This window comes from Peromyscus eremicus, chromosome 8a, assembly GCF_949786415.1.
Source record: "Peromyscus eremicus chromosome 8a, PerEre_H2_v1, whole genome shotgun sequence".
Taxonomy (NCBI): Eukaryota; Metazoa; Chordata; class Mammalia; order Rodentia; family Cricetidae; genus Peromyscus; species Peromyscus eremicus.
The window spans coordinates 84,319,330-84,331,365 of NC_081423.1; the positions used below are offsets into that span (position 1 = coordinate 84,319,330).

General features: G+C 46.2%; 1 protein-coding gene across 1 annotated transcript; it reads left to right on the forward strand.

The window, feature by feature from the left end:
- The first annotated feature begins 13 nt into the window (after positions 1 to 13).
- Positions 14 to 5,433, forward strand: Cfap97d1 (CFAP97 domain containing 1). The gene is made up of 6 exons (XM_059271860.1): positions 14 to 208; positions 951 to 1,021; positions 1,278 to 1,396; positions 3,901 to 4,024; positions 4,604 to 4,660; positions 5,292 to 5,433. Exons 1-5 carry the CDS (start codon positions 85 to 87, stop codon positions 4,658 to 4,660), a joined length of 495 nt encoding a protein of 164 aa, XP_059127843.1. The 5' UTR covers positions 14 to 84; the 3' UTR covers positions 5,292 to 5,433.
- The last annotated feature ends 6,603 nt before the right edge of the window (positions 5,434 to 12,036 follow it).

Below are 12,036 nucleotides of genomic sequence, written 5' to 3' on the forward strand. Positions count from 1 at the left end.
TATGACACCCCGTCATAGGGACAGCTAAGTGCCTCACAGAGGAGTCAAGGTGTCTCATTTCTGAAGTGAGACTAGGAGGAGAAAATGAACAATTCCCTGGATTACCTGGCCTACCCTGTTATCGTCTCTAATCACAGGCAAAGCACAACCTTCAGGAAGAAACTGGACTTTGGCCATTACATATTACACAAGAATAGAGTACAAATTGGTATGTGGGCAGGTGGGGTGGGCATCGCTGTTTGAAGCTCTAAAAGGATCCACCATAGAGGTGGTGCCAGGAGACTACACTAGCCCTGGCTTTGGGGTGATATGGCCTTATCTGCCTGAGTTTGGCCAAGAGGGCATGATGATTAGTGACAAAATTTACCTCCTACCTGAGTGTCTATGTGCGAGAAAGAAGCAATGTTTAAACTTTTCAGAGCCAAAGTTAGAGAATGTGAGTGCAGTGCCCAATAGACTATCTAGTAATGCTGGGAAGGGATGGAAAAAAATGTTATTTCATTAGATTGAAAGGAAATTTATCTCTATGAATTTTGAGATGGGCTCACGTAGCCAAGGTGGGCCGGGAGCTGACTGAGAGTCAAGGATGACCTTGAACACCTGGTTGTCCGGCTTCCACCTCTGGAATGCTGGGATTACAGGCCTGCATGTCACCACTTCGGTTTAGACAATGGGGTGGGGGTGGAGTCAAACCCGGGGTCTCAGGTGTGCTGAGTGACTGGCACTCTTGACTGAGCTGCTCCCCTACCCATCTTTGGGTAGCCCTCACTACGAGGCCATCTCAAATTCTCCAGAGATGTCAGAGGGGAAAATTAAACCTAACTGAAGTTGCTAGACTGGATCTCCGTCAGAACTCAAAAGCGGAATGTTCAGCGGTTGGGGTCGGGTGGCCTGGTAGTTTCCTAAAGCTGTTAGGATCCTGAACTATAATGATGCTCTTTGTCCTCCAGTGAAGCCTGCTGTGGATACCAAACCTCCAGTGGCGCACACACATCACATTTTAAAATTGAGCAAACTCCAGGTATTTTACTGAATTTTTAAAAAAATCTTTGTTCTAAAGAGACCCAATTTCTGGAGCCTTCTAAATACCCACCGAACTAAAGATTCATTAGCACTCCTCCCCTGATATTCACCCCCAGTTTCCCCAAGCTCTGCCCCAGGCTCCACCAGGGCTCTCAGTGTGGCCCCTTTTCCTCCAAGTCCCAGAGGAAGGTGACTGGAGGCACTGTGTGGAGGCAGCACAGTGGTGACGTCACCACGGCGGGGTTTCTTGCCAGGGTGAACAAAAGAGAATTGACAAAATCGAGTATGAAAATAAACAACTATGCCAGAAGATCGCCAACGCCCATCGTGGCCCCGCCAAGGTGGACTGCTGGAATGAATATCTTTCGAAAAGGTAGTGTTGTCTCTCTCTCTCTGCATTTCATTCTCAGGAAACGCAACCTTCCCTTGGGGTTTGAGCCAGAGAGGGTTACTCAAAGGATGTTCTTATGGAGAGAAGCAAGGGACCACGCTACAAGATTGACAGCTTCCCTGAAAGCAGGAATCTTTCCCCGGAGTTCAAGTCTACCTTTGCTGTCCTTTAAGAGAGTCCCCCTAGCTCTCCTCAGAACTTGTCCCAAGCACACACTGGTGTACCTCTGCAGAGTGCTCACATGTAGAGTTGATTCAGGTGCAAGGCAGTGAGCAACAGTTTCTTTCTTAGTTCTGGAGACTGGGGAATCCAGAGATAGAGGGAGGCACCAGTGGATTCTGGGTTGGCTTGGTGTGGAGGCTGTTTGCTTTCTTCAGAGACAGCCATCTTTGCATTGGAACCACATGGCAGAGGAGCAGGAGTTCGCACACAGGTTTTCTCTGTGTAGTTTTGGTGCCTGTCCTGGATCTTGCTTTGTAGACCAGGCTGGCCTTGAACTCACAGAGATCCGCCTGGCTCTGCCTCCTGAGTACTGGGATTAAAGGCATACGCCACTGCCACCTGTCCCCCCAACTTCTTTAATGAGGGTGTTAATCCCATCCTCAAAACCTCACCTCTTAATATCACCTTGAGAGTTAGCAGTCAAGCATATGGATTTTGGGGGGCTCTGCAAACATTCAGATTTAGCATCATCACCAAGACTATGCTATGACACTCCAACCATCAGTTCCACGAAAACCCTTGACCAAGTGCTACATGCTAGATGCCTCCAGTAATAGAGAAATGAGATGAGGAACATTATTTCCCAACCCCAAACACTTGCAAACTAAGATGTAATGTTTGTAAAAACCCTACTAGAACAGTGTGGTAAGGGGTAGGAAAGCGTACACCAGGGAATGGTGGCATGTATGCGTAGAGGGAGGAGAGGAGAGGGCAGAATTTCTATATCTACCAGGAGATCTCAAACAAAACTGAAAGTCAAGGGTAGGGAGATAAACCAAAACTTGACTCCAGGCATGTATGCATTATCCATAGGGAGCCTTCCATGCTTATATAAACCCAGTTTCCAATCCTGGTTTCACATTATATAATCCTTGGTAAATGTTAACAACATGCTGAGCTCATGAGCATTTTGTCAGAAACCTAGATGAACACATTTGTGTCTTTCCACACATCTGGATTTATCAATAATAAATTCACAAGTCCTAAGCTATTGTTGAGAGTAATTTGACAAACACTGCCACTTTGTTTTTGAATCACCCTGGCTGAGATCAACAGGACTTCTTATTCCTATCTTAATTACTATATTAACTCTCAGACTACACATTACATGGCCATACAGTGAATGTCTCCTTATGCATGTATATGTGTAGGTTACAGAATGATGACAAAGACTTAAAGAAGAAAGTCACGCACATATTTTAAAGGCCTGAGAGGCCAGAGCTGGGAGATTGATAAGGACTCGTGTCTCTGTCTTGATGAGATAACCCAGATGGGGGTCTTTGAGAGGCTGCTGGGGCTAAGGGCAGAAGAATCAGGTAGAGCTGTAGAGTTGAGGCCAGCTTCTGAGGCAAAAGGGTCAGACCTGGTCTGGATGGGTGGACTGGTGGATTTCAGGTCCAGATGGGCGAACAGGAAAACCAGATACAATTCAAGTATCAACCCACATATCTGGTCAGATGACAGGTAATTGGGACCATCAACATCTAAAACAAGTTGTCACCTTCTTTATGGGGCCCGGGTGAGAGAGCTACACCCTTTCCTCAGTCTGGTTCCTTTCTTTTCTTTTCTTTTTTTTTTAAGATTTATTTATTTATTATGTATACAGCATGTATGACTGCAGGCCAGAAGAGGGCACCAGATCTCATTACAGATGATTGTGAATCACCATGTAGTTGCTGGGAATTGAACTCAGAACCTCTGGAAGAGCAGTCAGTGCTCTTAACCTCTGAGCCATCTCTCCAGCCCCTGAGTCTGGTTCTTGAGCCTAGTGTTTCTCTTGAGGATCTAATGCACCCATGTGCTTCTGCAACTCCAGTTCCCCTCTATGACTGTACAGAACGGGAACCTCTCTCCTCCAGAATAAGGAGATTAGCAGTCTGTGACATGTGAGTGGCACTGGACAGACAGTGCTATTCAAAGATGAAGTACAGCCTCATCTTCTTCTATCCTCAAAATAGAGTCAAAAGCTGCTAGTGAAGTGGAGTCTCTCAGGGCAAGACCCAGGGTGAAAACAACTGTCTTATGCACCATGAGGTCATTTAGAGTTGGCGTGTAGTCTAGCTCAACACTAAGACCTAAGCTCTCTCCCATATCAACACATTAGGTTCTTCCAGCAGGCAATGGGGCTGAGGGCTACTAACGGAGACCTGTAAATGCTTCCTGTGTTTTCCAGAGTGCACACTGTCCTAGGCTTTCCTCTCCTCTTTCGTCCCATCCAGGAGAAATGCTTTCTTCTTCACCTACGCTGGTTTTGTGTTTTTCAGCTTAAACAGAGAAGCAAGGAACCGAGAGCTAGTGAGAATCACCATGGAAAACCAGGGCATTCTAAAGAGGCTGGGTGACCGCAAACCCCACTATGACCGCAGGACATCGGAGGTGGACTGGCAGGTACGTGGCCACTCTTGTCATAGTTCCAGGGATACCTGAAGTTAGTCTGTGCTCAGCGTAGAGGCTAATCCCTTTGCGGCTAGATCATGTCAATCATCAGTCACTCAGAGAAAAACCCACACAACAAACACAGCTCCCGGATGCAAACTGTGGAATGGCCAAAGGCATCTTAGTGATAACTACCCAGTCAATTTCAGAAAACACTGGGCAGCACCCCCCCACCCAGCACCCCTCCACCCCAACTCAGAAGAAAGGCTGAATGCATAAGCATGAGGGAGGGCAGTGTGATCCTATGTGTGGTTGATCGGCCCCATTTAGAGACGATTCTTCAAACTAGGGAGGATTGGTACAGAGGCTGAGGCAGGAAGATGACTCATTTGAGGACAGCCTAGACTACTTAGTATTGAGACCCTGCCTCAACAAACAAGCAAGGCAGTAAAGCTCAGGGGAGCTGTGAGCAGTGTTTTAAAGGCCCCCCTCTCCCCACCTTTTCTAAGCCATTCTTAGGATTTAGAATTTCATCTCTCATAACCTGTGTGCCCACATTGGCAATCCTTTCTGATTTTTTTTTCCTTCAAGAATTCAAGGCGCTATATCAGAAACACAACAAGATACCTTATCTCCCAGCAAGAATAGGTATGTCATTTTTATGATAGCACATTGATAGCACGTACTACCAAAGTCCTGGCAACTCCACAGACGACCAATGGAGGCTCAGCTCGGGGAGGAGATGAAGACCCACACAGGGAGTCCAGAGCTCTTTAACTTCTCTGGAAATGATGTTTTTCTGCCACCAGCTTTGAGGCTTTGTGGGAGTCTAAGGGGAAGTGATCTGTGCCACTAAGACATTAGCAGGGGAGGGTGAGATGGTTCAGCAGGTGAAGCTGGGAGCCTGATAGACATGGCTGAGTTTGATCTCCAGAGCCCCGTGTAAAGGTGGAAGGAGAGGACCCACTCCACAAACGTCCTCTGACCTCCGCATGAGCTCCCCCCAACAATAATAATTTTTAAAATCTTTTAAATTTTAAAAAATTAACAAGAAACCTAGGCTTGAAAGCTAGGTCTAAGGCCCATGACTGGTAAAAAGCATGGCCATTTGAGCATTTTATTAGATATGATTAGTAACATGGCTCTGTGCCTTCAAGGAAGGAAGAAGTGGATACCCAGACTCTCCAAAGAATAGTGCTACTGTGGGTATCCCCTCCTTCCTCCTCCTCCTCTGCCTTAACTCTTAACTCTCCTACCCCTCCCTTCCTCTGGACATAAGGTTACTCACCATGGAAAAGACACAGAGAAGACCCAGGATTTCTTGACTGCTTAGAATCTCAAGGCACTCCAGAGCGACTGCATGCCCCATCTTAGGATGTTACAATAAAGCTTGGCATGTAAAACGGGGCAAGCCAACAGAAGGACGTGATGAGCCGTTTATTTGTATTCTCTGCATACGCCTGTGCATTCGTGTGTGTGTGTGTGTGTGTGTGTGTGTGTGTGTGTGTGTGTGTGCTACTGATTGGCCAGTAGCCAGGCAGGAATTATAGGGGAGACAACTAGACTAGCAGAATGATGGGAAGAAGAAGGGTGGAGTCAGAGGAGTCATTGGGAGATGCAGAGAGAGCAAGATGGGGATGCCATACTAAGAAAAGGTACTAAGCCATGTGGCAAAGCATAGATAAAAAATAAGGGTTAATTTAAGTGTAAGAGTTAGTTAGCAACAAGCTAGTAACAAGCCTGAGTTATCAGCCAAGCATTAGTAATTGAGTCTCCATGTTGGTTAAATGGGCCATTTGGGAAGTAGCCATGGCACAGGAGAAGTCCGCCTGTGTGTGTGTGTGTGTGTGTGTGTGTGTGTGTGTGTGTGTGTGTGTGTATGCACATGTGCCCGAGGTGTGGAGACCATCTGACAATGTCTTCTTTGACCACTTGTTTTGAGACAGGGTCTCTCACTGAACCCAGAGCTCACTGATTGAGCTAGGAGAACCAGCCACTGAGCTCCAGGGATCTGCCAGTCTGTGCCACCCCACACCTGGCTTTTATGTGGGTGCTAAAGATCCAAACTTAGGTTTTCAGTTTGTGCTGTAATCACTTGACTGTGTCATCTTCTCAGGTCCTAATTTGTATTTATATATGGCCTTGAACTTGCTAACTAGCCAAGGGTAATCTTACATTCATGATCCTCCTGCCTCCACCTCCCCAGTGCTGGGATTATAGGCATGGGCCCCCATGCTGGATTTATACTCTACTGGGCATCAACCCCAGGGCTTCATGCATGCTAGGCAAGCATTCTACCCACTTAACTATATCCCCAGTTCTCTCTTCCCATTAAGTTTTATGCTTGTCCTCTCTGGCTGAAAAATCTGACTCTCTGTGCTTAAACGCCTATTCCCAACACTTGAGAGAGCCCATGCCCCTGTAGAGACTTCTCTGACCTACCCCAACATTTGGTTGGATCAAGCACCATTTCAAATGTTTGAAGTTTTCCTTTTGTTTTGGTGTTAACTGATCTTTAGTTCGATAGCACTAAACCCAGACAACATATCCTATGACTTCTATTCTTCTAAGCTTTTTAAGGTTACCTCGTGATCCAGGATATGGCCTAGTGAGGCGAGTGTACTGAGTTTAGTATTATCAATCACTGAAAGCGGGGTGTCAAAATTCCCAATATTTGTGGATTTATCAATTTTTTCCATTCAGCTCTATCAATGTAAAGAGTTTATTCTTACTGGTGTGTGTATATATACACATGTGCAGGTGCCCACAGAGACTAGAAGAGGCTGTCATGTCTCCCAGATCTGGATTTAGAAGTTGTTTTGAGCCACCCTGTCCCTCTGAAAGAGCAGCAAGCGCTCTTAACGGCCCAGTTCCCAGTCCTGTCCATTTTTACTTCGTTGTCACAGGTTTTGAAGCTCTCCCCTTGGGTGCATACTCCTTTAAGATCACTGTGTCTTCTTGGTATGTTGACTTATCTTCTTTTAATCTCCTCTGTTTGTCGCTAGTAATTGTCTTCCTCTGGTCTGCTTTATTGGACATCATCATAACCACTGCTGTTTAAAAATCCATGTTTTAATACTCTTCTCTACTCTCATTCATTCATTCATTCATTTATATTTATTTGTTTGTTTATTATTTATTTTGAGACAGGGTCTCTCTACAGAGGCCTGGCTGTCCTGGAACTCACTCTGTAGACCAGGCCTGGAACTCACAGAGATCCACCTGCCTCTGCCTCCTGAGTGCTGGGATTAAAGGTGTGCACCACCACTGCCTGGCCCTCTTTCTTTCTTTCTTTTTTTTTTTTTTTTTGGTTTTTCGAGACAGTGTTTCTCTGTGTAGCTTTGCGCCTTTCCTGGAACTCACTTGGTAGCCCAGGCTGGCCTCGAACTCACAGAGATCTGCCTGCCTCTGCCTCCCAAGTGCTGGGATTAAAGGCGTGTGCCACCACCGCCCGGCGCCTCTTTATTTCTTAAATGATGTGTGTGTTGGGGTCAGAGGACAACCTAAGTGTCAGATCTCTTTTCCCACCTTGTTGGAGACAGGGTCTTTTTGTCGTTAGCTGTTGTGTGCACCAGACTAACCTACCCTTGAGCATTTGGGAATTCTCTTGTCTCTGCCCACCAGTCAGCTGGAATTACAGACACAAGCTACCATGTCAATTTTATTTGGGCTCTGGGGATTTGAACCCAGGTCTTCAGCTTTGCATGGCAAGTACATTAGCTGCTGAGCCATCTTCTCAGGCCCTCCTCACTCCTTTTAAAATACAAAAATGAGCCAGGCGTGGTGGCACATGCCTTCAATCCCAGCACTGGGGAGGCAGAGGTAGATGTATCTCTGTGAGTTCAAGGCCAGCCTGGTCTACAGAGTGAGCTCCAGGACAGTCAGGGCTACACAGAGAAACCCTGTCTCGAACACACACCCCCCAGTCATAAAATGCAAAAGTGGTTTCTGCATGAATATCCAGCACCACAGAAGATGGTTACTTTGTTTTGCCCAGCCAGTATGGGGTAAAGAAGCTGAAAAGGTGTGGGTCTGTTCTAGCTCCTTGGCTCATCCCTTCTGGACATTCCGCTCCTTCCTCTGTTCACGTCTTTGTTTAGAGCTGCTGTTGGAGCGGGTCTCCACAATTTTGTGTCCCTCCTCTGGGAACACTGTCCATCCCCCTCCTTCCTAAGATAGTCTCACGATGGCGGGCTTCAGCATTAATAGTTCTTTGTCCTCGGCTTGTGACGTGCTTGCCACTTCTTCCCGATGCAAAAATAGAACCTGAATTACTTTCCTTCCTGGCTATTTTTTGCTGTTTTTAAGGTTGGTATTCTTCCCCCTTAATCTTCAGTTTCTAGGAGATTAAATAGGACGTGTAAGGGCTCCCAACTCATACTTGAAATTTGATTTGATCTACTTTTTGAACTGTAGGCTGTCTTTCTCCAGAATGGGAGGCAGGCGGGGTGTTGGTTCAGCCACTGTTTCTCTGAATATAACTGTCTTGACCTTTGTCGTCATCTGCTGGGACTCTGATACTATAAATATCACACTTTGAGTTCACCCAAGTTTTAAGTTTCGCTTTGTATTTTTTGCTTCCATTACTTAAAAAAATTATAATTAGTGTGTGAGTGTGTGTATCCATGTATCTATGCACCATGCATTTAGGGCATGCACCATGGCATAAGTGTAAAAAGAGGACATCTCTGTGGTGACAGCTTCTCTCCTAACATCTTGGCACCGGGCTCCAGAAGGCACTGGCTCCAGAGAGGGCACTGGCTCCAGTGGGCACTGGCTCCAGTGGGCACCGGGCTCCAGTGGGCACCGGGCTCCAGAGGGCACCGGGCTCCAGTGGGCACCGGGCTCCAGTGGGCACCGGGCTCCAGAGGGCACCGGGCTCCAGTGGGCACCGGGCTCCAAAGGCAAGCAAGCGCCTTTACCCAGTGAGCCATCTCGCTTCCCTACTTCCGTGACTTTTAATGGTTCTCTTTCAGGTCTGTCTCATCACTCAGGTTTTCTATTTTTCCTTTTGTTTTGGGGGAACTAATTACTGATATCACTGTGTGCACAGTGTCGGCATAACTGCAAGCCGACGGCTGTCTTTCCTTGCATAGGATGTTGTAGAGACATTTGCTCCACCCAGGACCTTGGGCTGAAGGGCCCGAAGGAGGCGGGGCTTCTTGCCTTGTACTCTAATGGACTTCTCTTTCTTCTCCTGGGGAAGCAAGCGTTCATTTTCTCATTTATTTTTTTGTCTTTGCCTGAGGTTGGTTCTGTGTAAGGCCTCTCCATAGCCCAGTCTCTAGGCTATGAGGGATACAGAAGTAGTGCAGGGGACTCACTACATTGCCAGAGACTCCAAGTCTGTTCCTAGGCAGGTTTTACGGTTCTCAGACTTCCTTTATGCAAGGAGTTTAACTCTATTTAGAGGAGGAAGAAAAAATGAAAATGATTCCATACCACCTTGTCCTAAAACCACTGGCCTAACTAAAGGAATCGATGGTTAAAGAATATATTCAAAGGGCAGAGAAAAGGAAGGGGTGGATCAATCCACCAAACAAATGCAGCTGATTGGTTCTTAACTGTCTGATCCCCAAACGGACTTTATATGCATGCTGAAGTTTGTAACTGTTAAACATATCAAGAGCTGTCATTGTTATGCCTGTAATCCCAGTACTTGGGAGGCAGAGGCAGGAGGATCGTGAATTCAAGGGCCGGTGGGGTGAGGCCAGCCTATTAAAATCTGTCCTCAAAAGAGCAAACCAGGAGCTGGAGAGATGACTCAGTAGTTATGAGCACTGGCTGCTCTTCCGGAGACCCAGATCAGATCCCAGCAACCACATGGTACACAGACATATGCGAAGGCAAAAGACCCCCCCCACACACACACACCACACACACCACACAACGCAAGCAAAAATAATTAAATCACTGCTTGGACACCTGATCCTGTGGCTGGTGGTACAGAAGGCAGGTGTGGCACTAGATAAGTACACGCACAGTTTAAATGCCCACATGCTGTAAAGCACTGGAGATATACATATAATAGCAAAGGCACTATTGGCTAAGGTTAAACACATCTGAGCTGTGATTGGCAGGAGGTTATAACCTCAAATCTCTCTTTTGCAAGGAATGGGCTGGGAGGCAGGGCAGGCTACTCACCACTGGATCAAGGACGGCATGCACCGATACTGAGAACTATGTTGAAAGAGACAAAGGCAGATGAGTTCTGTAATTGATGAGTGATGTCTGCCACGGGGGCAGGATGGGCAGTAGCAACTTGTATAGGGTCCATTCAACATTCTTGATCTTGAAAAGTCCTCTAGAGCTCACATTTTCTCTAGTTATAGACACAGACCAAGGACTTAACTGTGTTTAAAGACCTAAGGAATGAAACATTTATTCTTGAGAGGCATAGATAGAGCTGTACTGGTGTGCAGGTTAGGAGTGAGGAACTTTTGCCAACCTTTTTGCTGGGGGCTCTGAACACACATACTGCAGGCTGGGTTGGACTTGGATTTGCATTTACACACACTCCACCAACACATATTTGCAAACTAGTACATTTATTTATTTTTTTTGTAACAACACTCTCTGCTTTGTATAAACAGCAAAAACATGCCTTCCAGATGACACCTGCCCCTGGGACCCTATCCTCTCAGCTCCCATGGATCTCATAGCAGACAAACAGTTGTGAACATAACTTGTCCTGGGAGAAGGTAAGGTACTTTAATTGCAAATAAACCAAGCCCATTTTCATGCCTTACCTCAAAATCCACACTGAGTTCTACCACCTCATCTGAGAACTGGCTAAAAATACGGAGTAAGCAGAAAATGACTTTTTAGTATGACATGCATTTTTTTAAAGTCACCCAGTGCTCAACACTGGAGGGCAAGTCACCTACATCGAACTGTAACCAGGTAAGGTCTCTACCATGCTGCTGATGTGAGATGGCCAGGAATGAGCTCTTCCTAAAGTGTCATCTACCTGGGAGTGGACTCAAGATTCCAGTTCTCCATCCTTCAGGAGGCAGTTCCACCTCACCCCTGTCCACTGGCCTGGATTTCTGAGAAATAGTTAAGTCGCTATTTCGCTTGCTAAAAATCCAATAAGAAGGACCTGCTCTTTTGCTGGAAAGTCCTACAAAAGAGATCGGTGGATTGCCTGGTGGTAAGCCAAAGAGTTACAAGAGCTCTTGTGCAAGAAAGTTAGCTGAAATTTTGCAGATGGGCGGCAAACGGCCTACCTGCTACTTCACTGTTGGCCTGGCCTATTGTAGGGATAAGGTATCTTGCACATGTAAAAACTGCATCCTTTTAGTCCTAGAAGTTATAAGCACACTGCACACTATTTCAGCTACGAATATACTCCTCACAAGTCAGTCATTTCATTAGGGAAGCTCCATTATAGACCCATAAAAGCAGGAGGCAGTGTGGCATAGTGGTTAAGGATCGTATCTCGTGTGAGGAATTTTGAGGCTCAAATATATACAGCTGTACCATTATGCACGTGCAGGTATGTGTGTAAGTGCACAATGTGTGTGTGTGTGTGTGTGTGTGTATGTGTGTAGGTGTGTAAGTGCTAACTAGCCAGATGAAAAGTTTCCAGAGAGTCTCCTGTTTCCACTCCCTATCTCCTGACTGAAGTACTGCAGTTATGAATATACACTACAAATGAGGCTTTTATGTGGGTTCTGGGGATTTGAACTCAAGTCCTTAGGCATGCATGGTAAGCACTTTTATGTATGGACACACTTCCTCAGCCTGGTACTGTCTTTCAGCTGTATAAACCTGGACACTTGATTTCAAATCTCTGAAGTCTCATTTTTTTCCCTCAATTGTAAAATGGGAATGAACAGTAACATTGCTGTGTCATCGGCTTCGTGTATTTATGAAGATAATGCACAAGACTCCTCAGCATCCCAGCCAGCACAGAACTTACGTAACTGGTAGCTCATCAGAAGTAAAATTCTCTGAGCTGCTATGACCTGTCACAGTCCCTTGAGAAATCACTGCTGCTTAGAGACACCACGACACACCCG

Bases quoted from the DNA above. Each gene is read 5' to 3' on its own strand.
- Cfap97d1 (XM_059271860.1), top strand. From the start codon at position 85: ATGAACAATTCCCTGGATTACCTGGCCTACCCTGTTATCGTCTCTAAT. The intron at 1,022-1,277 runs GTATTTTACTGA...GTTTCTTGCCAG, and splicing joins TAAAATTGAGCAAACTCCAG to GGTGAACAAAAGAGAATTGA. The intron at 4,025-4,603 runs GTACGTGGCCAC...TTTTCCTTCAAG, and splicing joins CATCGGAGGTGGACTGGCAG to AATTCAAGGCGCTATATCAG.